Raw genomic sequence first — 25,720 nt, 5'->3', positions numbered from 1 at the left:
CCGGGGCCCCTTCGCCCCTGGGAGCATTGGGGGATGGGCGACCAGCCCCGGACGAGAAAGGGCCTGCTTGGGGCTTCCTATTTCGGGCGCGGGGGTGTGGGCCACGCCCCGTCACGTGACACAGGGGCCTTTTAAAGCGGCAGCGCGGGCTGGGAGCTGCTGGTCCCAGAGTCCTTGTACGCGTTCTCTGTCGTCTTTCCCAACCTAGCCCAGCTTCACCATGGTGGACGCCTTCGTGGGTACCTGGAAGTTAGTGGACAGCAAGAATTTCGATGACTACATGAAGTCACTCGGTGAGGACGGCTCGGGATGCTGGGCTTGGGGTGGATGCTGTGCTGGGGAGGGCTGGCCGCGTGCCCGATCGGAGCAGTTCTCTAGCCCTGGCTAGATCCTGCATGCCTGCTGCATCCCTCCTGGTCAAGGTTGGGGAGCCAGGGGACGCGGAGAAGGTGGCAGCCTGGGCTAGGGCATGCGAGGCCTGTTGGGAGGGGGCTTTTTTTTTTTTTGCCTCCCCGCGGCGCATGTGGGATCTTGGTTCCCCAACCCAGGATGAACGTTGCCCCACTGCAGTGGAAGCGCGGAGTCCCAACCACTGGACCGCCAGGGAATGCTGGGAGGGGACTTTAACGATCTGAACTTGGTCAGAGAAATTCGCAGGCAAGGAGGCGCCAGGGGGCAGCTGTGTCGGTTGATGGAGGGTGGTGGGGGCAGGGAGGCACTTTCGAGGAAGTAGGGCTTATGATCTGGAGGTAGGGGTGTGGGTAAAAGAGGAGCACTGATTGAAGGTGAGGAGGGAGGAAAAGAAGCATGGGCAGTTTAGGAACTGGAAACTGAACCGTGAAAGGGAATAGAATGGATGGGAAGCGTCCTAAGGTCTAAAGTAGGTAAGTCCCCAGGAGAAAGATGGAAGGGGGAACAGCTGTGAACAGGCTTTGAGGAGGAGGTAAGATGGGCCTGCAGAGTTAGCAAGAACCCCTGCTCCTCTTTGTTGGGTTAGTTAGGGCAAAGGATTGTTGCTGGAGGTTGCCCTTTCTCACCAACCAGCCTAGTGGTAGGGTAGGGCAAGAGGCCCCATCATCAGCTGCAGCCCAAGGATAACTGCTCATTGGAGAAGTATCTGGTTAGGGGGTACAGCAAAGAGGCCTGAAGCAAAGCCAAGACCTAGTAACAGCAGGGAGGGTCGTTGGCCTAGGAGGGTGTGGTGCCAGGATGGAGGAGAATGAAGATTCAAAGAATCTTGCAGAGAAGGACTCCAGAGATCCCCATGCCTTGGTTCAACAGAAGGAGAAGCCAAGATCCAGAAAGAGTAGAAACTTGTCAAATCAGTTCCACAGCAGAGCTGATATGAATATCTAGATTTCTAAATCCCAACAACTCAGAGCAGTTCCCACTATAGGCCCTGGGGGTGGGAGTAGTAAGAACTGCTTAATTCATCATTGATCTCAGCCCTTCCCCTTCTGATATGGATTAGAGGGAGAAGGTCATATCCCTTCTCTGGAATCTCCAACTATGAGATTATCCCAGTTCCCCAAGCTGGGATGGGGAAAACTGGATGGTTGAGCTAGGTTCCATGCCTTCCTCCCAGGGGACCGCTGGATTACAGTAGTTAACCAAGGTGGAACCCAGGCACTTCCCACCTGTTCCTGACCCCTGAAATAAGGACAAGTGTTGACTTTTGAGGCCAAAGTGCTCAACTGCCCCTCTATGCTAAGCACTATACCCAATGACTCCAGGAAGGCAATAATTCTTAAGAGAAGTAGGAGGCCCAGGGCAGTTCTTAGGGAAGATGGGATGCCCAGAGCTAGCTCCACACCCCCAATCCCCAAAGTCTCTCCTAGCAGACATTAGAACTGAAAACCTAGGTCCCTGAAGTGAGTTGCACCATCCTTACCACCCTTGCTCCCTTATTTTGCCCCAACTTGGATTAAGTCTAAGAATCCACCCATCCTGTTTGTACAGATGGAAAAAATGAGAGGCCGAAGGGGAGAAAAGACCCTCCTCAGCTCTCAGTAAATAGCTTCAGCTTCATTTCTAAGTGGAATCCATCTCTTCCCGGGTCTCCTAATTCTGTAACTTGTTCTTAGCTCAGTCCCTCACTGACTCCACAGTGCCTTCCTTCCTCAAACACTCCACACCTCTGGGTAGGTCCTAAGTAAACAGAGCTCCTTGCACAGTGACAAGGTCCTGCTGTGTGCTGGGGAGTGGGACTAGCCTAACTTACTCTGATAACAGGTGCGTGATCAGTCGTGTCTGACTCTGCGACCCCATGGACTGTAGCCGACCAGACTCCTCTGTCCTTGGGATTTTCCAGGCAAGAATACTGGAGTGGGTTGCCATTTCCTTTTCCAGGGGATCTTCCTGACCCAGGGATTGAACCTCCATCTCTTGCATCTTCTGCATTAGCAGGCAAATTGTTTACCATGTGCCACCTGGGAAGCCCCTGATAACAGGGGGCAAGGCCAAACCCTCAGTGGCCAGGCAGCCAGCACAGCTGCAAAGGGTGCCTGAGCCTCTTTTATGTTAAACCAAAAGTTCTCAGAGGACGAAGAGGCCCAGCCTAGTTAGTGTCAGTGATCTCAGGCACACTTGGCGGCCTCAGACCTAGATGAAGTGCATGCTGGGAGACAGGATGGCCCAGGAGGAACAGTGAACAGTTTTGGAGCCTAAATTCAAATTTAGATAAACCACTCATCCTTTCACTTTGGACAGTACTTCACTCTCAAAGCCTCGTTTGTAAATTGGGGATAATAAAGCCAACTGTTCAGAGCTTTTATAAACATTAAGTAAAACCACCCATGTAGCCAGGCATATCCAGGGACTTTCCACCCACCACCTCACCAAAGCCTCTGCTCTTGGAGAACAGCTCAGCAGAGACTGTTCGAAGGGGAAATTGGAGGCGAAAGGCATATCAGGGAAACCATGACCTGCAGGGCTGTTTGTTCCACGCTCTCTTGCAACATTGGGGAAGACTTGCTGAGGCCCAGAGGGGAGTCCCCACAGGAGGGGGGGACTGGAGGTCTGACTGCCTACCACTTCAGGCCTCTCCTAAAACTGAACACTGAGACTAACACCCCCTCCTGCCTATCTCCTAGATTATGGATAAGAGGTTTTGAAAATGTCTTTGTTATCATTTATGGGGAATGAGCACCAGTGCATCTCAGAGCAAAAACTTTCAGAAGCAGAAAGTCCTTGTCCATAGGTTCCAGAAGGCAAAGTCCACATTTCTTTTCTTTCTCCCTCAGCCTGTGCTTGGAAAGCTGCTCAGGTGGCCTGGACGAGAGCCTTGGGCTCCAGCCTTTTTTAGCTGAGCAGTAAAGTGAGCTCTGCAGTCAAACATTCTGGATTTGAATCCCAGATTTGTGACCCTGGGCTTCACCTCACTCTCAGTTTTTGCATCTGTAGAGATACTAGCATCAATCCTGCAGGGAGACCGGAAGAACTGAGAGAGACTTAAACATGTGGTTTTTACCACACAGGAGGCACTTAATAGTAGCTTATTCCACTCAGCTCTGCCACTAACTTGCTGTGAGGCACGCTTGTCCATTAAGTTTCTCATGTCCCATGGAATCAGTAATGTCTCTTTACTGCACAGAGCTAACGGGAAAAACTGAATTACAAAAGCTATGTAACGTCTTTGAAGGTTCTCACCCGCCTCTTCTCCCTCCCCAACATTCTGGTCTGAGTTGGTCACTGAGCCCCTTGTACTTCGCCTCTCGCTCCAGCTCATGCTCATACCCTTCCCTCTGCCCTCAGGTGTCGGTTTTGCTACCAGGCAGGTGGGCAATATGACCAAGCCTACCACAATCATCGAAGTGAATGGGGACACAGTCATCATAAAAACACAAAGCACCTTCAAGAACACAGAGATCAGCTTCAAGCTGGGAGTCGAGTTCGATGAGACCACAGCAGATGACAGGAAAGTCAAGGTGAGTTGAGGAAGGGGCCGTGGGGGATGGAAGGCCCTGAAGGGGAATAGGGCGTCACCCTATTGTTGCACCTTGAGGGGTGGGCTGTTGTGGGGGATTGAAGCCGGCCTGTGGGGTGCTGGGATGTCCCAAGTGCTAAAGGCATGAGTCCTGTCCTCTTGTTCTCTTCCCTGTCTTCTTGGGAAGCATCTACCTGTTGCCTGTGGGACTGGACTGCACAGAGCCAGGATATTCTGACCTCAGCGTCTACACCAGCTCCAGCTGGGTGACCTTGCACATGGCATGCAACAGCTCTGGCGTTCCTTCCCCTTCCATAGATGGCGGGGAAGTTATGTGGACATGGCTGTGACCTCAAGTACTTTAGGAACAATGCCCAGAAGTCAGGGTCCTCAACTGAACAGGTGATCCTGGCTGCCAGGAGCCGAGGAGACAGCTGAAGGACAAGAGGTGGAGACCTACTCAGATGCTTCTTCAGCCTCCACCTCCCGGGTTTGGTCAGTGACCCTGAGAAGCCATTTCTAGTGCTGCCAGCCTACGGGGAAGAAAAGTTATCTTCTGGATGGAGCATTGTCTTTGGTGTGTTTGTAGTATCTTCTCGCCAAGCCTCCGCCCCTCTCCTTCCAGGGAGGAAGAGGACATCTGCGTCCAGTCTCAGGACTTCTTGGCAGCTTGTCTGCAGGTGGCTGTCTTGGCTGCTTGCCTCAGGCCTCCTAGGCCGAGCCAGGCATGGGAGAGAGAGAACAAAGGGGTTTTGCCTTCGACAAGGTGTTCCTCCAGCAGCACCTTTCCACTAGACCCTATCTCCTCTTCCTCACAGCTGCCCCTGAGGACAGGAGAGGGTCTAGTATCCTCCCTGTGGAGGAAGCTAGAGCCCAGCCCAGGATCACACAGGAAGCTGCCAGCATAGAGGGGGTGGTACCCCCAAATCACAGCCCACCTTGGAAAGAAGTGCTTACCCTACCATAAACCTTCACCTCCTTGAACTAGCCTATCTTCTTGAAGGGCAAGAACCCCAATTAAACACAATAGTAGCTCTCTGGGATGCCTCGGCTAAAAAACTTGCTGAATGGACCAAAAACTAGAGGAATGGGAATGAGGAGGAAGGGGGTGGTAAGGGTGCACACCTACCACCCCTCTAGCCCCAAACACATACACACAGCCTCTTTAGATCTGCTGGTCCATCAGGGTCCCCCAGCCTGGCTTAAAGCCCCCAAATTTCTAGAGAGACCTGGGAAGACTTGCCAGATGAGAGCCAGCTGACGTAGGCTGGCAGCACCCAGAAGACAAAGTGGACATTTGACCAGGGCTATGGAACACCCCAAGGACACCCAGTCCCAGTACCTGGCAGTTGATGCTCACTTATCAGCTGGAGGGGAGAGGCCATATGTGATATGGACCAGGGGGCACAGGAATACGGATGGGACAGTCTAATCTTCCAACACCTCGCATCCCCAAGGTTCTTTTAGACACTATGTGTGATCACCACCAGGAGTCTCAGGATTATTCCTCCTCACTGGTCTTTCCCAGGGATTAGGCTGTACCCCGCTCCTATATCTTAGAGGGACTGGGGCTGTGGGCATCACCCAGGGTATGGGATAAGTGCCCATCTTGAAGGCTGGTGGCACTTCTCAGAGCCAGGCTGTCTGACTTCACTGTACTGCCTGCTTCTCCCTTCTTGCCCAACAGCTGAAGGCCCCTCTTCCAGCCAAGCAGCAGTGGTGAAGTAGACGTCTCATGGGACTGGGCTGGAGGTGGGCTGGCTGAGCTCTGGCTCTCACACCATCAGTAGTTTGGGTTAGAAGCTAAGTCCTTTGTGGCCCCGGTGACCAGACCTCTTCTTGCCCCTCAATCCTAGCTCAGATCTCAGCTCAGCCTCTACCCTCTTTCCACAGTCCATCGTGACGCTGGATGGCGGCAAACTTGTCCACGTGCAGAAGTGGAATGGACAAGAGACATCACTTGTGCGGGAAATGGTTGACGGGAAACTCATTCTGGTAAGATGGATTAACTTTGACGCCTTACCCAATTGGTTGCTACTGTCCCTTCAGCTAAGCCTAATGTGCAAAGCCAAGGTCATGCCCTGTGACCAACGGAGGGTGGAGGCAGGCCTGGGTGGTATTAGGACTCGTAATACTGTGGCTCTGGGCTTTGTACATGCCTCGGCATAAATCTCAGCTTATAGGGTGCATGATTTTGGACAAGTCACCTTCTCCAACTGTAAAGTGGGTACTAATAACGACACCCTTGTAGGACTGCTGGGAAGTCTGAAGGAGAGAGTGCTTGCAGAGCACAAAGCCTCACTGGTGTGGGAGGACTACAGTAGGCACACTCTACAGCCTTCGTTTCGTCCTCCGCATGGGCCCACTGCCTTGCCCAGGGAGAGGTGGAAAGCACAGCCAAATGTGATTCGTGCCCTGTAGGAAAGGCTCCCATCTCCTAACCCTTTGGGCAGGGACAGGCTGGTGATGGGTTGGGCCCTGACAGCACAGTCCTTTCTACTTCATTCCAGGCTCACTCACCTCCTCTCATTGCTTTCCATGCCTGACCTATTGCAAGTACCTGATGAAGGCCGGGGTTGAAAGCAACAACCAGGCTGTCAGATCTGTCTAAGGACCACACTCAAAGAATGTAGCCTTGACTGAATACCCCCCAGGGGTAGAGATAGCAGTCACTTGTGGTCTCTGCCTCCTTATTCTGTAGGGTCTCAGGTTTTCACCTCAGCATCTTCATTGTAGACCTTCTTGGGTCAGTGTAACCTGCTCACTGCATTCTTGCACTCACACAGGGCAGGGGTCCCTGCAGTTTAGAATGAGGTACCTGGCTCTGGTGGGAACGTGATATACAGAACTAAATACTTGCTGGGCAGTCAAGCTATGGTGAAACCATGGGCCTGGCTGTATGATGCCTGGAAGGATGATGGGGGCTTTGGCCTCTGGCCCTGGCACCACCCTAAGTTAGGGAAAGAATGGAGAATTGGTGGCCTAAGATAGTCCTTTACCAAGAGTCTCTGGACATTTTTATTCACCTTTTTATCTACTATGTGCCAGGCACCTTCTTAGGCACTAAGGATGGAAAGGAATGGTACAAGGGAAAGAGAAACACTCTGGGATCTTGACCAAGTTGCTTCCTCCCTGAAAGTTCATTTTCCAAAATCTCTGCAAGAGGAATTACAATACCTAACTTAAAGACTTGGGTGGATTCCCTGGCAGTCCAGTGCTTAGGACTCAGCACTTTAACTGCCGTGGTCCAGGTTCAATCCCTGGTATGGAACTAAGATCCTGCATGTCATGTGGCACAGCCGAAAAAAAAAAAGAAGACTTGGTATAAGCATTAGGAAAAAAAAATCTGTCAAGAACCTGGCACATAGTAGGTAGGCAGTAAATGAAAATTATCATCATGAAGTAGTAGAGGGCTCTCCCCATCAGAATGGAGCATTCCCAATACCTTCCATGCCCATGCCCTTGCCCTAATCTGACTGTCTTTTTTCCAGACACTCACCCATGGCACTGCAGTTTGCACTCGTACTTACGAGAAACAGGCATGACCTGCCCTCTCCTTCCACTGACTGCTCTTCTGCCAGTGGGCTACTCCTGGACTCGGCACCAGATTGCCTCATTTTTCTCCTCTGGCATTTTGTATAAATCCACCTTGACTGGAGAAATTCTCCTGGGGTCAGGTGGCACCAGCCTGGATCCAGTTCCGTTCTCATTGTGTCTGTTTGTTTTTTTAACTGCATCCAAAGGGTGCTCTGAGGTCAATAAAGCAGAGCCAAGGCCACCCAGTTGCCTTTCTGCCTTTGGTGACATGATTCTGGGATTCTCAGTTTCTGTGTGTGTCAGAGAGTAGGCAGAAAAGACTGCTACTCAGGAAGCAGCACTGGATGAGACTGAAATGGACAGTCTCAGGGACAGTGACAGCTGATCACCTTACATGTACAAAAAATAAAACAGCTGTACCTACACCCTGCCTTCACAGTGCCCCCCCCCTAAGTCCAAATGAGCTAGTCCAACCTGGAATAATCACTCAGTGACAGGACTTCTGAACCATCACCCCTGGCCCACCCTGCACTGAATGCCAGGGGGTCTAGACAGCTGCTCTTCTCTGTGGAATGCTGTGGACTCTCTTCAGGCTTGTGCCAGTGGTGGTGGGAGAAAATGCCCACTGGCCAAGATGACTGCTGAGCTTCTGCACATGTGCCAGGCCATTACTCATGGGTACAAATTCTTACTGGTTCTCTAGTCAGCCCTGGGGGAGAGGTCATCCGATCATTACAGAAGTGAGGGCTTATAAGTGATCTCCTAAGAAGGCTGTGACCTGCTAGTGCCTCTGGCTCTGTACCTTAGCTGGGCCGCTCTCCAAGGTCTAAAGTGACATATTAAATGTTTTCCTGTCACCTAATGCAGCCTCAATGACTTTTAAGTCTGTAAGTTTACAGGAAGAGGGATTATACTAATAAGGACTCTCAGTAAGTTTAAAACCAGACACACTTCCATTTAGTACCAGGAATTTAAGCAGAAACCTGAAATGGAACCAATTGACTCACACTGTAGTAAATACAAAGTAAAGCAATGATTTCAGCTCGAGCTATCTGGTTCAGTGGTCTGCGGGAATGTCACAAGCAAGCTAAGTCACTGCAAACAATGTTTTTCTGGCTGTGACCACTGGCTGTCACTTCTAACATAGCAGAATCATGTCGGGGGGATGGAGAAAGTGAGCACCACTTCTTACCGTGTTCTCCCTCATACTGCCAGTCTCCTTCTGCCCGTGTGCTGGATGTCACAGAGACCATCCACCAGTCAGGCCAGGGTAGGTAGGCCAATAGGCAGGGGCCAATCACTCTGTTCAACTACAGCCAGACTCACCCCCACAGCAGTTCCTGTGGCTCTATCCTGGACTCCTGTACGGGAATCTGGCTCTGGCAGTGGCAGCTGGAGAGGGTAATACGACCTCCCGCTGAATGAAGTTGGGTGAATGAATGGGAGAGCTGCAGGGGTCACTTGCAAAGGGCCCAAGAGTGATAAGGGAACAACTCATTCAGGCAGATGCTTTTGATACCTAACTTCCAGACTTGCCTGTGACACAAGGGGACGCCATCTCCCATGGGAGAGAAGAGGGTGGGAGGCCATATTCTTACTACTGAGTCTTTCTAGGAGCCAGGGCTTCAAAGCACAGGCTCCGGATTCCTTCTCTCAACCACCCTCTCTACGCTCCGTTCTCACTCCTTGTGCTTCTTCTTGTGCTTCTTCTTCTTTTTCTTCTTCTTTGCTGCCTTGCTGTCCTTTGACGTGTGTCTTGCCCTCTTGCCTGTATCACTCTCAGAGTCTGAGCTGTCGGAGTCAGATGACTTCCTGTCTCTATGTTTCTTTTTCTTCTTTTCCTGAAAAAAAAAAAAAATTTAAGAACTCAACATTATATGTGTGTATTTGCTTTAAAAAAACATGGCATGTAATCATTAGGGGATAACAATAAATTAGAAAACATTCATAATAAAATCTTTAAGTACTAACAAGAAAAAGTGCTCAAAACAAATAGAAAAGGATCAAGTCATAATGCAGTGTGTATTCTAAGTTCCAAGGTATATAACATATATACATACCATGTGTAATATACATTTACATATATAAATTATAATATTTTGCACAGTAAATTATAATACACATATTTAACATACTTGAATATACTTAAAATCACAGAAAACAGTGAAAACGACACAAACAGGCAACAAGGGTTAGCTCAGGAATGAACTGAATACAGGGAAGCTGGGGCCCTTCACTGTCCTTTTTCATTTTTTTAAAATAAGCATTTACTACTTTCATTTTTAAAAAGCACAAGATATTAATGCTGAAAGTCAAGTCCTTAGAGATCACCTGGTCTCTCAACAGACAGTACCTCACACGTCCGAGAATAAGAGAATAATAGATTGAGAACTCCTGACTCCCAGGCTGGTTTCTATCAGACCCAGCTGCCTGGGGAAATAACAGCCATCAATTAATAAGGCCCTACCTGCTGCCCTTGAATATTTATCATCTCTAACTTTCACAACCAACCTTACAAGAGTAAACTGATACAGAACTTTCTCAACACTCCAGACCCACCCCACCGTGCTGCCAAACTAACAGCACAAATGCACACAAAGAATGAGACAGACCTGTGGGCTTCTGTAGGGTACTCAGAACAATTTTTAAGCACTGCATGAACCTTTTCCTTGGACTGCAAATGTGCATGTTGCCTTGGTAAGGTTTCTAAGAGATTATGGGAGGAAAAAAGAGAGTAGACGAGGACAAGGCTGCTGCTCCTCCCATAGGCTTCCAGTCAGCATTCTGAGAGCTGTTAAGTCTGCCTGACAGACCAGGTCTTGGGAGCGGGCTGTGAGAAAACAGTGGACCAAACACAGAACCAGCTGTTACACCCAGACTTGAATTCTGGCTTTGCCACTTATATTACTCTCATGTAACCTTGGGCAAGTCATTTTACCTCAGGGTGGCCTAGTCTCTTCAAACGTAAAACAGAGATAAGACCGGCACCTATGTCACACGCCATGATGAAGATTTAAAGAGACAGCGTCTGTGGCTGGAGAAGCTGATCACTTGCCCCTGATCACACAGGTAGGGTTGGGATATGCATTTAGATCATTTGACTGGAAATCTGAATTTTTCTCTGTAGCACATGGCCCCTGTTCCTGAACAGTGATGGGAGGCCTCATGGTAAATGGTGGTCAGAACAAGAATTTTGGAACAAGATGGAATTAGGCTCAGATTTCAACTCTGCCACTTACTATGTGACTTAGAACAAGACTTAACTTTTTTGAACTTAAGTTTTCTTTTCAGTAAACTACAAATAATAAATACCCACTTCAAAAGATGCTATGAGGATTAAACATAGTAAGAACTGTCATTAACTATAGTGCCTGATACACAGTAAGTACTCAGTGATAGCCAGAAGTATCATACTATTAGAGAATTCCCAGGATGTTCGGACAGTCTGGCCAAGTATCTACAGCAGATAAGTCAAAGTTCTAAGAGAAAATTAAACCAAAATTCTTTCTTGGAGTCTCCAGTGGAGCAGAAAGAGGGGAAGCTTGCCAGGCCCATGTTACCAAGCTGTAGGAACCATGGCTGGGAGAAGCTGAGAGTCGGCAGATCCATGATTTGGCTTATGGTGTTGCAATCTCCTGGATGGCAAGATCACGGACACCAATCACAGGCTATATGGGTTTGGCAGCCTTGTCCGTTTTTGCCCCTCAGGTAGGACAGAGTCCTGGAAAAGTAAATAAGCAAGTGCAGAATCTGGCACCAACTCCCCCAAGCCTGGCCCACCCTGGATAAATAAATGAGAAAGGAGAGTAACAATACTACTTTACAACCAAATAGCACTTTAGTTTATCTAGCTTTCCACATCTCATATCTAGTAATATTAATCTGGTAAGGTCAAAATTCAGGAATTATTATTGCCATTTTACAGAGGTGAAAACAACTGAAAGAAGTGAATTAAGCTACACCAAAGACAAGAACAGGGCTTCCCTGGTAACTCAGCTGGTAAAGAATCTGCCTGCAGTGCAGGAGACTCTGGTTCAATTCTGGGTCAGGAAGATTCCCTAGAGAAGGGATAGCCTACTCACTCCAGTATTCTTGGGCTTCCCTGGTGGCTCAGACAGTAAAGAATCTGCCTGCAATGCTGGAGACCTGGGTTTGATCTCTGGGTTGGAAAGATCCCCTGGAGGAGGGCATCACAACTCACTCCAGTATTCTTGCCTGGAGAATCCCCATGGATGGAGGAGTCTGGCAAGCTGCAGTCTATGGGGTCGCAAAGAGTCGGACATGACTGAGCGACTAAGCACAGCACACACAGCAAAGACAAGAACATTAAACTTTCTAATCCAGAGTTTGGCATTATTTGTACTTTGCTTTCTCTCAATGATGAATGCTCAAAAGGAGGACAGAGAAGAACAAATCACTAGAGAATCCTGACATGATAGAATGTGGCCTCTAGCTAGCAAGCAGGACTCAAGAAAATGGTCTTCTAGACCTCAGTCTTGACATAGAGGCTCTTTTGCACCCTGAACAAAGAAAATCTTGTCCTCCAGCAGGTTGGCACCATTTTCATTGTGTGTCTATAATCTTGAGCTGGAGAACAAAAATTACTTCATATGTTGTAGTTCGAGAGGAAAGTTGAGAGTTGGGGTAGAGGCGAAGATGGAAAGTCAGAGGTAAAACTAGCTTCTGGTTCCTCAACTGCATTCAATGGTAAAGAGAAGCATAAGGTAAAGGGTAGTGAACCAGGGGTGTGAGCTCATGGCAGACAGGCCAGAAGGACAGAGGAAAGAAGCCACTCCTCAAAACCACTCTCTCGGAAAAGCACATACCCTGTGCTAAACAGTTAGTCCAGCCACATTCTCTATAGTTCTGAAGAAGGATAGCAGTAAACTAGTGTGAGATAAAAACAAAAACTGAGAAAGGGGAAATAACAGCAGTTAACACTTCCTGAGTACCTAGTTTTCTAGATATTGAGCTGGGCACTTAGCACACATACCTCATGACCTTCACAACAAACCTATTAAGTGGGTATAATCATCTCTATATTTTCAGGAAAGAAAATTATAACTTCAGAAAGGTTTATTGAGATACAGTGCCTTGCCCAGTGGTAGAACCTGGATTCAACTCAGACTGGGCCCCAAATCAGATGTTCTTCACATGGGCTTCCCAGATGACTCAGTGGTAAAAAATCTGCCTACCAACGCAGGAGATGTTGGAGACATCTCGATCCCTGGATTGGGAGGATCCCCTGGAGGAGGAAATGGCAACCCACTCCAGTATTCTTAGCTGGAGAATCCCATGGACAGAAGAGCCTAGGATGCTACAGACCATGGGGTTGCAAAGAGTCAGACACAACTGAGCAAATCAGATGTTTTTTATATCTCCGTGTATATTAAAGGTGGAGAAGGCAATGGCACCCCACTCCAGTACTCTTGCCTGGAAAATCCCATGCATGGAGGACTCTGGTGGGCTGCAGTCCATGGGGTTGCTAAGAGTCGGATACGACTGAGTGACTTCACTTTCACTTTTCACTTTGATGCACTGGAGAAGGAAGTGGCAACCCACTCCAGTGTTCTTGCCTGGAGAATCCCAGGGACGGGGGCGCCTGGTGGGCTGCTGTCTATGGGGTCGCTAAGAGTCGGACAGGACTGAGCGACTTCACTTTCACTTTTCACTTTCTTGCACTGGAGAAGGAAATGGCAACCCACTCCAGTGTTCTTGCCTGGAGAATCCCAGGGACGGGGGAGCCTGGTGAGCTGCCGTCTATGGGGTCGCAGAGTCGGACACGACTGAAGTGACTTAGCAGTAGCAGTATATTAAAGGCAGCACCTAAATTAGCATTTTTTAACCCAAAGGCACTGATTGGCCAGAAATCAAGCAAGCAAGCATATATTCTTTTTTATTCTTTTCTCTTTTTGGTTGCACTGGGTCTTTGTTTCTGCACCCAGGCTTTCTCGAGTTGCAATAAACAGGATCTGCTCTTTGTTGCGGTGCGCAGGCTTCTCATTGTGGTGGCTTCTCCTGCTGCCAAGCACAGGCTTGAGTAGTTGCAGCACAGAGCCTCGTTAGTTGTGGTCTGTGGGCCCCAGAGTGTGTGGGCTCCAGCAGCTGCAGCTTGCAGGCTCTAGAGCGCAGGCTCGGTAGTTGTGGCACCTTGGCTTAGCTGCCCACAGCATGTGGAAACTTCTCGGACCAGGGATCAAACCTATGTCCCCTGCACTGGCAGGCAGATTCCTATTCACTGTGCCACCAGGGAAGTCTTTTTCTATTTATTCTTAAGAACCACTCTTGAGAAAGCACTGGTTATTTATTCTCTTATTCTTGAGAAATGATTGATTCTCAAGAGAAAATCTGATTCTCAAACTGATTCTCCAGGGTGAATTTCTGTACAGTAGGATGGAAGGTGATTCCTGGTTAGAATTTGCCTATAAGACCCAATTTATCAAAGCTTGTAAAGGGTAAGACTGGAAGGAAAAGGTTTATTAATCAACTCACAAATATTTACTGAACTTTACTACCTACAAAGCATTTTAGAAAGCCATAGTTACATGAAATGTTGTTTAGGAGATAAGAACACACAGATTTTTAATATAATTCAGACAAACAGAGTACCTGCTAAAGCCATAGTAGCAGATGCAAAGTAAACACATTTAGTAGCTCAGTAGTAGTGACTGGCGCCATTCCTCCAAACCTAAGCTAACCTCGTCAAACAAGGGAAAGAATAACTAACTCCCTATAACCATACAGTACACTCATTCAACAAATATTTGTTGAGTACCTTCTATAAGCCAGGAATATCTACTAATTTGTCTCTTGTAATACTTGAATGACATTAGAAATCAGGGATCAGAAGCCTTCAAGGTACACACTAATCAAGGAGAAACACTAATTAAGATACTAGGCAGTCCATGGAAGTGATGTAAGAAAAGTACAAGCAACATACCACAGACACATAAGGGAAAGAAATCAATTATATCTGAGGAATCTGGAATGGTCTCATGAAGGATAGGTAATGCGTTGTACTTCTAAAAGATGAATATGGCTTTGGCAGGTGGAGTATGGTGGTAATGCTGATGGAAGAAGGGAAGTGAGGGTCTTCCAGACAGAGGGAAGACAGATAAGGTAAATGCTTGAAAGCTCCCATGTGGCTTATTTACCATGTACTGGGTCCCACCACTTCTTTCTTACTCAAAGGCATCAGTCCAAGAATTGTCCCCTCTTTTCTGCATCAAATTTTCCTTCTTTAGTGGCTCATTCCCAGCAGTAAACAAATGTGCTCTTATAGTTCCCATTAAAGAACAAAACAAAACCCTCCTAAGCAATTTTAACCAGGTTAAAATTGTTAAGCTGGTTAACACCACTCTACTGAAACCGGTCTTGTCAAAGTTACCAATGATCTCCACACGGCCAAATTCATGGTTAATCCTTAGGCCTCATTTACTTGATCGATCAGCTGCATTTGACACAGTCTATCATGTATGGATGTGAGAGTTGGACTGTGAAGAAGGCTGAGCACCGAAGAATTGATGCTTTTGAACTGTGGTGTTGGAGAAGACTCTTGAGAGTCCCTTGGACTGCAAGGAGATCCAACCAGTCCATTCTGAAGGAGATCAGCCCTGGGATTTCTTTGGAAGGAATGATGCTGAAACTGAAACTCCAATACTTTGGCCACCTCATGCGAAGAGTTGACTCATTGGAAAAGACTCTGATGCTGGGAGGGATTGGGGGCAGGAGGAGAAGGGGACGACAGAGGATGAGATGGCTGGATGGCATCACTGACTCGATGGACGTGGGTCTGAGTGAACTCCGGGAAGTTGGTGATGGACTGGGAGGCCTGGTGTGCTGCGATTCATGGGGTTGCAAAGAGTCGGACACGACTGAGCAACTGATCTGATCTGATCTGATTTTCCATAAAATACACTCCTCACTTAACTTCCGCCACATTCTCTCACTCTCCACCAACTTCCCTAGCTGTTCTTTTTCAGACTCCCTTGCTCCATAACCTCTAAAAATTGAAACACTCTGGGGCTCAAGTCCTCAAACCTGTTCTCTTCCCTATATTTACTCTCCAGGCAATCTCATATATGAACTCAAATACCATCTATCTATAGATGGCTCCCAAATTTATATCTCACCTGAGCCTTTCCTTTGACCTCCAAAACTACACATCTAACTGCTCACTCTACACATCCATGTGTGTACCTGATAGGCTTCTATGCCTTACCCCCTCCCAAACCTACTCTCCTGCCCCTCCAGTTTTCTCTCCCATTTTCATTGATGACAACTCAAACTAAACCCAACTGCTCTCCATTCCCAAACCTACTTCTGCATTCCTTCTCTTAGCTCAGTTAACCCAAAACCTTGCAGTCATCTTCAATTGTTCTCTTCCTTATCTTACATCTGATCACTCAACAAATTCTGTCAGCTCTGCCTTCAAAATATATCCACACTTCAACTCCCTTCTCACCATCTCCACTACTTCTACTTCTAGTAGAAGCCTCCATCATCTCTCATGTTTCCATCATCATTTCCATACAGTAGCCAGAATAATTCACTTAAAAGAGAAGTCAGATCATGTCATGCTGCTGCTGCTAAGTCACTTCAGTCGTGTCCGACTCTTAGCGACCCCATAGACAGCAGCCCACCAGACTCCCCCGTCCCTGGGATTCTCCAGGCAAGAACACTGGAGTGGGTTGCCGTGTCCTTCTCTAATGCATGAAAGTGAAAGTGAAGTCACTCAGTCGTGTCCAACTCTTAGCGACCCCATGGACTGCAGTGCACCAGGCTCCTCCTTCCATGGGATTTTCCAGGCAAGAGTACTGGAGTGGGGTGCCATTGCCTTCTCCAAGATCATGTCATCCCTCTACTCAAAACCCCTAATGACAACCATCTCATTCTAAGTGAAAGTTGAGGTCCTCATATTCTCATATAAGGCCCTGGTTTCCTTTAATTCATTCACTTCCTATACTGGCCTCCTTGCTGTTCCTTAAAAAGGCCAAGTTCATTCCCAATACCTAGCTATCATACCTGTTGAAGGGCTCACTCACCACTTCTCTGAGTAGCTTGCTTTCTCACTTCCTTCAAAGATCAACTCAAATGATGCTTTCTGAGAAAAGCCTCATGCGAAGAATGGGAAGTCTAGAATGGGAAGTCTAGAATGGGAAGTCTAGAATGGGAAGTCCTGTCTAGAATGGGAAGTCACCTATTTCCTTACCCCATTCTACCATTCCCTATCTCTCATAACCAAATTAATTTTATCCATAGCACCTATCGGGCTTCCCTGGTGGCTCAGACAGCAAAGAACCTGCCTGCAGTGCAAGAGACTCAAGTTTGATCCCTGGGTTGGGAAGATCTCCTGGATAAAGGACTAGCTACCCACTCCAGTATTCTGCCTGGAGAATCCCATGGTCAGAGGAGCCTGGCGGGATACAGTCTATGAGGTCGCAAAGAGTCAAACACAACTGAGCAGATTAACACACAACACACAGGACTTATCAGTACTTGAAATGTTAGTATTTACTTACTAAGTTCATTGTCTGTAACCCTCATTAGAAAGAAAGTGCCATGAATTTTACCTGTTTGGTCACTACTGTACCTGCAATGACTAGAACAGAGCTTGGCATATAATAGAAATTCTTTTAATGAATGAGGTTGGAGTAGAGTATGTGACAGAAGGGACTGGTAAAGAGATGATATTGTGATGTTGGACAAATCATGAAAAGTCTTAAAGGAACTCAGACTTTTCCATAGAAAAAGGGGAATCATAGAAGGCTTTTGAGTGGACTACACTGGATGACCCTCTGTGCTCCAGCAGATCGGGCCCAGGACTGGCAACCTCTCTCGAAGGTAGGCACCAGAAATTCTCTGGATAATAGAACAGAGCCAGCACTGCAGCCAAGGGATGGCTTTCTATTTCTGTTTTCTATATATAGTACAGCAGAGAGTAATTATAGTAGCCGAATCAAAAGATGAAAATTATATTCTGGATCAAATATAGCTAAACTTCACTATAATAAGCGGGCAGCCAACCCCAAGGTAGATGCTTCCTCATAATAGAGCCTGATTTAGAAAGACCCATGATGGTATATGATAAGTGAAAGAGGCTAGCAAAGCGCAGACCACAGGTTCATGGAAAGAGTATCCAGGGCTTCACTATAAAAGCCTCTATACCTATTTTACTAGCCTCTTCATGGCCCATTTCCATTTGCAACACAGAGATTCCTCTTGTTCTAATTACGGCCAAAAAAATAACTTGCAATCTTCAGACACTGGGATGAAAACTGTCATGAATAGGTATAGCACTGAATTAAACCAATGCATACTAGATTTTTGTACAAGGCTTCCCCGGTGGTCTAGTGGTTAAGACTCAGCACTTTCACTACAGAGGGCACCGGTTTGATTCCCGGTCGGTTAACTAAGATCCCACATGGCATGCAGAGTGCCCCCAAAAAGGAAAAGGAAAAAAAATTAAGATATTTTATAAATTTTAAATACTAAACAAATGTATGGCATAAAAGATAATGAAGGGATTAACGACAAGGTGCGAAGACAATGGTGCTAGCTGCTTTCTTGGTAGAAACAATGGGCACCAAGGGGGGAGATTTTACCGTGTCAATTCCCTTAGAGCACTTTTTAATCAAAGAGGACTCATGAGTCAGAAGTTCATATACACAAAGGCACTTTAAAAAGTAGTAGGTATGATGACTGTTACTGCCACCGTTCATCAGACTATTTCTCTACTAAGTGAAGAGCAACGGAAGGTTGGATAATGGGTTGACTAAGCAGGTCATAAAGAGCCTCATACCTAGCAGATCCTTAATAATTATTTTGGAGAACTAAAATACACATCTCAAAGCAGCTTTAGAAACAAAGCAATAACTAATTGTACCAGCTGTATTAAGCAACACAAAAACACCCAAAGACCCACAGCAGTGAGAAAACCACAGAACCATTTTAGGAATCTGACAAACACCATTTAAACTCTAAAAGGTTAAAAGAGAATGAAAAAAATCCCTGCAACATATAAATAGAATTCAGTTTAAAATCAAGCTCTACTAAAGAAGTAAAATTATCTGTCTATAGATATAATCTTTATGTAAAAAATCTTTAAAGAGTCCACAAAAAACTATTAGAACTAATCGATGAATTCAGAAAAGTTGCAGGACACAAAATCAACATACAAGAATCAGTTTCATTTCTATACACTAACAACTAGCAATCTGAAAAGGAATTAAGAAAACAATTCCATTTATAATAGGATCAAAAAGAATAAAATACTTAGGAATAAACTTAGCCAGGGAGGCAAAAATAGTAATAATTCTACATTAGTAATAATTCTACAATAATGAAAACTACAAAGCAATGCAGAAAGAAATTATTCCCTGGCAAACAGAAGGCGAAAAAGTAGCAGTGATAGATTTGATTTTCTTGGGCTCCAAAATCACTATGGACAGTGACTGCAGCCATGAAATTAAAAGATACTTGCTCCTTGGAAAGAAAGCTATGACAAACCTAGACAGCAGAAATTAAAAAGCAGAGACATCACTTTGGCAACAAAGGTCTGTAGGTCTGCAGAGTCAAAGCTATGGTTTTTCCAGTTGTCATGTATGGATGTGAGAGTTGGACCATAAAGGCTGAGTACTGAAGAATTGATGTTTTCAAACTGTGGTGCTGGAGAAAACTCCTGAGAGTCCCTTGGTCAGCAATGAGATCAAACCATTCAATTCTAAAGGAAATCAACCCTGAATATTCGTTTTAAGGACTGACGCTGAAGCTGAAGCTCCAATACTTTGGCTACCTAATGCAAAGAGCCGACTCACTGGAAAAGATCAGGATGCTGGGGAAGACTGAAGGCAAAAGGAGAAGCGGATGACAGAGGATGAGATGACAGATAAGATATAACATCACCAACTCAATGGACATGAATTTGAGCAAAGTCCAAGAGATAATGAAAGACAAGAAAGTCTGGCGTGCTGCAGTCCATGGAGTTGCAAAGAGCTGGACAAGATTTAGCCACTGAACAACAACAGTTACAGAAGAGAAGGGAGAAATACAACAGCCACAGCCTCAGAGCAGTCCACATTCAGAGTTAAAGCAGAGGGCAAAAGAGAGTCAAGCAGTGAGATAAGGGTTTTTTGTTTTTTTTTTCCCCCAAAAAATCAGATGTCCAGACCCAGGCCCTGTGAACTTGGTACTCAAGAGGTAGAAGGGAAACATGTATTTTAAAAATCTCCATGGGCTGGGACTTCCCTGGTGGTACAGTGGACAAGAATCTGCCTGCCATGCAGGGGACTCGGGTTCGATTCCTGGTCTGGGAAGATTCCACATGCCACAGGCAACTAAGGCCCATGCGCCACAAATATTGAGCCTGTGTTCTAGGGCCCACGAGCCACAACTAATGAGCCCCTGTGCCACAACTACTGAAGCCCACACACCTAGAGCCTATGCTCAGCAACAGGAGAAGCCTGCACACTGCAAATCAAGAGTAGCCCCACTCACTGCAACTAGAGAAAACCTGCATGCAGCAAGGAAGACCCAGGGAAACCAAATATTTAAAAAAAAAATTTTTTTTAAAATCTCCTTGGGCTAGTTCACAGTCTGAATATAAGTGAGAGAGGTAAGGAGCAAAAAATACACAGTAGTAGTGGGAGGGGGAAGAAGGAAGAGAACTGAGATATTATAAGGCACCACAGACAGGACTTGGTGACTGACTATGTACAGGATAGAAAGGAGAAAAAAATTAATTGCACATTGTTTCTTTCTTGGAGACTGGAAGGTTATTGCTGTCATTAAAACTAGAAATACAAGCAACAAGGGTTTTAGTGGTTGTGTTTTTATGGGGCTTGGGGTAGGAGTGTGTGTATAGGGAGGAGGGCCAAAGAAGAGCTCATGATAGTCGTGACAGTTAACATTAATTAAAAACTTATCAGTGCTTTATATCTAATTTGAGAAGCTGGGCATCACTCTGCAAGGAGCACATTTATCAAAGATCCACAACAATCCTACTTTGTCAGTTACTGATGTTAGCAAATAGCACAGAAAGGTCTTATACTATGTCTGACTGGCTCCAAGCCAGAGTTTGAGGTACCACTGGGATATTACTTAGTGATGTCAAAGTTGTCAGGGCAGCTGAAGTCTTAGAAGGGATGTGATCACCCAGGGAAAGAATATACAGATTGATAAATTATCACCCATATATTGGGCTAATTCTTAATAATGGTACAATGGGCCTTTTTCCTTGTCCAAAAAATGAAGAAAATACTTAAATTTTTAAATAATGCCCACTGAGGGCAAGGACTTTATCAGAGTTTTTATGTTCCTAGGTTTGCAATGCCTGGAACAAAATGACCACTTAATAAAAGTTTGCTAAAGCTTTAAAACAAAACAAAACCAAAGAAAACTCCAAAACTTAATAACTGGCCACAACTAAAAAAACACTACACTATATGAGAACAACTATTTCTGACCTAATTATAGCATAGTTGTGTTTTTTTTTCTTCCCATTTCCTCTCTGTGCTGTATGCTACAAATGCACTGGGTTTTTTTCTGCACTACAGTAATGTCTGTTTTATGAATTGTATAGACGGAAGATACAACGCAGTGAGACAGGCACTCTTATGCACTGCTGGGTGCAAAATAAGTACTTTTTAGAAAGACAATTTGATAAGATGTATAGAGAGTCTTAAAGCCCTTATTCAGCAATCTTACTTAGGAATTTATCTAAAGAAAGGAATAACAGACTTGGCCAAAGACTAGGTTGAAGTATTCAAAAATATCCCACAAAAAATACAATTAAATGAACCATCATTTAGCCATAGGGTAGAGTATCGTATGGTGCTCTTTAATCAAGTTTTTAAGAATACTTAGGGCTTCCCTGGTGGCTCAGATGGTAAAGAACCTGCCTGCAATGCAGGAGACCTGGGTTCGATCCCTAGGTTGGGATGATCCCCTGAAGGGAATGACTACCACTCCAGTATTCTTGCCTGGAGAATCCCATGGACAGAGGAGCCAGGCAGGCTACAGTCCATGGGGTTACAAAAAGTCGGACACAGCTGAGCAACTAACACGCACAAGAACACTTTAGGTTACTAGAAAATGCTTTTGATAAATATGAAAAAAGTAGGATACAAACTATACCTAGCAAGATGATGATTGTGCGTTTATGTGTAAACACATATATATATATGTGAAAATCATATATATATACGTGATATGATATACAAATCATATCATATATATATACAATTACATAGAGCATTATATATTTATCTATGTATATATTTACCTAGAAAAATATAGGAATATTAAGAGTCTCACTGGGTGGAAAGATTATAAGAGATCCTAACATTCTTTACATTTCTCAGTATTTCTAAAATTTCCGCAAAAAGTATATTTTTGTTTTAAAACTCAAAAAAATATGATAAATAAAAGCAAGATAGCACTCACCTTCTTTCTTTTTCTAGAAGAATTTCTCGTGGTGTCAGGCTTTTCAAACTCTGCTAACTTTGCCTCTTCTTTCTCCTCTTCCTCATCAGGTATCAGAGAATACTTGGTCCCACCTGGTTGCATGAAACAATCCTTTGCAAAGTGGCCTGCAGAACAAAAGTAGAAAAAGTAGGGAGGGAAGAAGCGATCTCTCCCCTTAGCAGGTGGATCTTCCCCAGAAGCTCCTGAAGGGCTGGCTGGTTCAGGAGGTACTACTAAGTTCATTCACAGCAGCTATTGCATTCAGAGCAGCTTGACGGCATTGCTCACTCAACCAGAGCTAGACAGGCAGCTGGTCCTAGAGCTGTGGGAAACGCTGGCACTGCTTTGGAAATGGCAAAGAATGTGAGGGTATAGGCTTGTGCTGCCCTCATTTGCAACTGGGTTGAGTAATTTTTAAAGGTCTTATTGTTGTTGTTTAGCTGCTAAGTCATGTCTGATTCTTTTGCAACCATAGCTATGGACTGTAGCCCGCCAGGCTCCTCTGTGTGGGATTTCCTATATAAGAATACTAGAATCGGTTGCCTTTTCCTTCTCCAGGGGATCTTCCCAACCCAGGGATTGAACCCACATACTCTGCATTGGTTTTAAAAGTCTATCTGGAACTTATTTCTGACAATGAAAGGCTGCTCCAGAGAGCAGAATATTTACCAGAGGGAGCCAAGTGGCAGGCAAAGAAGCCCTAAAGGAAGATAGCTCTTAGGCAGCAGGCAAGAACACAGCACTCAAATTCAAGCTAACACATAGAGAGACAGCAAAGTCACCTAGGGGCAGTCAACATTCACAGTCTGTCAGGTCCGGCAAGGCCTGAGAGATCATCAAATCCAACACTGCATTTGCAGAAGATATGAAGGCCCAGAGTAAAGGAGTACCTCAAGGTCACACAGACAGCAGAACTAAAACTTACCCTGGGTCTCATGTCTCCCTGCCCTGTGCTCTTTCTGTTGCACCCAAACCAACCACCTTTGGCCTGCCTCGGCCAAACTCCATCTTTCATTATTCTTTTCTGCCTCATGTAACACCTGGTGGAAACAAGTTGAAGGTAAGAGAACCTCACTCTCCCTGCGCCTACATTACTATTAAGGGGCCCTTTAACAGATGCTACACAGCTGGTTTTATGTGAGCTTTTTGTAGGCCCTGCCTTAGGGGCACAAAGAATTTGATGAGATCATCAAAAAGCTATGTGTAAACTATAAGACTTTGCAACTCAAGAGTCCAGAAGCTGAATAGTGCCTGGAAGGAGAATACAGCATAAAGTTTTCCAAATATCTGGAACAATCCCACAATATCTGCAAGGAAATATTTGTTCTCTCAATTTCATTTTTCCCTTCCTCCCTCTACATTAATGATAAATCAGGACTTAAACCCCACAACCTCAACCAGGACACAAATCTGCTACCACTCATAGAAAAGTCAAGAGAGCAAGGTAGATGAAAGGCTAGGGAGACCTGGTGACAAATTGAGGTCACTCTGAAAATGAGAAGATGGCAATCCCTCTCATTATAGCTCCAACAAGGGAAGTCAGGCTGAAAGAGCTCTTTAATATTTGAGTAGGACTGGAGGAAACTTGAGGAAACAAAGCTAAAAGGAAGTGACTAGACTATTCTTTACTATGAAAAAAATATTGTATTCATAACTCAGAAGTTAGAGAGAGAAAGGTAAAATAAGCAAGAAAGGACTGACTTGGATCCTTAAGGAATATATTTCCAAGTCACTTAATTTTTGCAACCAAACAATAATGGTCCTTAGAGATGAAATTTAGATTGTTAATAATCCAACACTCTTACCCCTCCTGTCATAGTACATGGGGGCCCTGCCCAGGGAGGCATCGCCTGCGAGGGAGGGGAGTAGTGGTGGTAGTGTAGTACCCGGCAGGGCCAGCATTCAGAAAAGGAAACAGAAAAAGCAACAAGTCATGAACTCTGATGTGAGTCTAGTAGGAACAGCAGATAAGCAGGTGAGGCCAACACTTGGCTAAAACCCAGGGTGATCTAAAGGCACACTAGGTGGCCTCCCTAATCCTGTAAAGGGTTCATCCACAAGGAGAATAAAATTGAAAGGGCAGAGGCTTCACCTTACCTTTACAGCCACACTTCTTGCAGGTGGTGTTCAGGACAGCCTCGAGGGTGATCTTCTGCCCAGTGTAATCCTGGAAGGACCGCCTCCGCCTCTCTTCTTGCCTGTAATGAAATGATACTGACTGTTGGCCCTCTTAAGAGATGTGGCCACAGATATTACTAGCTAATACTCTATGTTGGTTTTTTGTTTTGTTTTTGGCGGGTAGAAGGGAGAAAGGAAAAGCACTGGGCCTAAGGAGATAGGCAGTGAAAGCAACAACATGAACTAGACAGTTTTTTCATTCAGGACAAGGCTCTGAATTAATTACTATGAATAAGACTAGATTTCATCTTACTCGTGCACAGGGGATAAAGATACAATTACTCACCTTGCTAGGTCCCCTACAACCCTTACAAGGTCACTCCCGGTGACCATCAAAGATTTCTTAAAAAATCAAGTCCAAATTTCTTATGCTGGTATTCAAGGCCTCTCATAGGCTGTCTCTAACCTACTTTTCTGGCCTCACCTTTACTTGCACAATATGCTCGAGCCAAACCACACTATTTTACCTTCCCCAGATGGTTCACTGCTTTTGCTTAGGCCCCTCCCTCTTCCTGAAATGCTTTGCTTCCCCTCTTTACTCCCACCTCACCGCCTAACTACACCCAAACATTTCAAGGCTCGGCTCAGTTATTGCTCCTCCTATCAAACTCTCCTCCCTAAGTCCCTCAGCCAGAATTAATCTCTTTGTTCATAGTCCCATAACACTTTTAAAAAATTCTAAATATATGATCAAATAATAAAATACACACAGAAAAGTACTCACAAGTATACAGCCTGACTGATTTTTCACAATTTGAAATACCCACATAATCATTCCTCAGAGAAACAGAACATCACCAACACCACAGAAGCCGCTCTAGCCACTGTGCCTCCTCCAAGAACGACCACTATTCTAGTTCCTAACAGAACAGACTAGTTTTACATATTTTTCTAAGTTATATCAAGAGAATCAGAGCAAGGACCCTTCTGTATCTGGCTCCTTTCACTGCTTTGTGAGATCCATCTAAGTGTTGTGTGTGGCTGTGGATCATTCATTCTCATTGCTGTAAAGCATTTTCCCGTTGACGAATATTTGAGTGATTTCTACTATAAGAGTGCTTCTGCGAACTTTCTAGCACATGTCTTTTGGTGAACTTGTATATGTACGTGCATTTCTTTTGGGACTGTAGGACTGTAACTACTGAGTTACAGGGCATCTGTCTCAGTAGACACTGCCATACAGTGTGTTTACCAATTGCACTGCTACCAGCAGAGCCGAAGTGCCCCAGCTGTCTCAGCTTTTACTACCTTTACTATAATACACAGGACCTACACAGAGTTTTCTTAGACAATGTTTAACTGAAGAGTATCATCCCTGATCACTCTTCCTTTCAGACTCAAACTGCATCCTATATACACTTCAATCCTAGCACATATCACACCACATAGTTATTTCTTTCTAGATCCAGGCCTGTTTAAAAATATCTTACTTGTCTTTGTTTCCCTGGCACCTCAGCCCAGGGCTTGGCAAGCAACACATCAATGGATGCTTGCTGAAATTTCTTTGTTCTTTATCCAAAATATTTTTCTTTACCTGAATGTCTTTAACTTTGAACTCTGACTTCACCTAGGCTTTTCCAACTGTTCACTAGCGGGTCTCTCCAGAGTCCAGCAAAA

At 45.4% G+C, this 25,720-nt stretch overlaps 2 protein-coding genes across 7 annotated transcripts in view; one reads left to right on the top strand and one right to left on the bottom strand.

The window, feature by feature from the left end:
- Positions 1-158: 158 nt before the first annotated feature.
- Positions 159-7,707, top strand: FABP3 (fatty acid binding protein 3). Of its 2 annotated transcripts, XM_086333353.1 has the most exons (5): positions 159-293; positions 2,233-2,311; positions 3,754-3,926; positions 5,819-5,920; positions 7,417-7,707. In XM_086333353.1, exons 3-5 carry the CDS (start codon positions 3,786-3,788, stop codon positions 7,468-7,470), a joined length of 297 nt encoding a protein of 98 aa, XP_086189479.1. In that variant the 5' UTR covers positions 159-293; positions 2,233-2,311; positions 3,754-3,785; the 3' UTR covers positions 7,471-7,707. The 2 variants fall into 2 exon arrangements, with proteins under 2 accessions (XP_086189479.1, XP_086189469.1); XM_086333343.1 differs by lacking the exon at positions 2,233-2,311.
- Positions 7,708-8,418: 711 nt separating this feature from the next.
- ZCCHC17 (zinc finger CCHC-type containing 17) overlaps positions 8,419-25,720 on the bottom strand; it is a 51,607-nt gene continuing 34,305 nt past the window's right edge. For 4 of the 5 annotated variants that reach the window (XM_086333257.1, XM_086333268.1, XM_086333246.1 and 1 more), the window contains 3 exons: positions 24,023-24,123; positions 21,905-22,050; positions 8,419-9,303 (listed from right to left, as the gene is read on the bottom strand). In XM_086333257.1, coding sequence (XP_086189383.1) covers positions 9,142-9,303; positions 21,905-22,050; positions 24,023-24,123 — 409 coding nt within the window. In that variant the 3' untranslated portion in view covers positions 8,419-9,141. Of the gene's footprint in view, positions 9,304-21,904; positions 22,051-24,022; positions 24,124-24,389; positions 24,670-25,720 lie in introns of those variants that run through there. The other variant, XM_086333279.1, reaches the window with a different exon arrangement.

Source organism: Bos grunniens, chromosome 2 (assembly GCF_055505025.1).
Source record: "Bos grunniens cultivar Pamir isolate PY7600 chromosome 2, Bosgru_T2T1.0, whole genome shotgun sequence".
Classification (NCBI taxonomy): domain Eukaryota; kingdom Metazoa; phylum Chordata; class Mammalia; order Artiodactyla; family Bovidae; genus Bos; species Bos grunniens.
Note: the sequence above shows the minus strand (reverse complement) of the source record. Positions and strands in the feature narration are given on the sequence as shown.

Excerpts from the sequence above, each read along its gene's own strand:
- FABP3 (XM_086333343.1), top strand. The coding sequence starts at position 221 with ATGGTGGACGCCTTCGTGGGTACCTGGAAGTTAGTGGACAGCAAGAAT. Across the intron at positions 294-3,753 it reads TGACTACATGAAGTCACTCG|GTGTCGGTTTTGCTACCAGG; the intron begins GTGAGGACGGCT and ends CTCTGCCCTCAG. Across the intron at positions 3,927-5,818 it reads CAGATGACAGGAAAGTCAAG|TCCATCGTGACGCTGGATGG; the intron begins GTGAGTTGAGGA and ends CTCTTTCCACAG.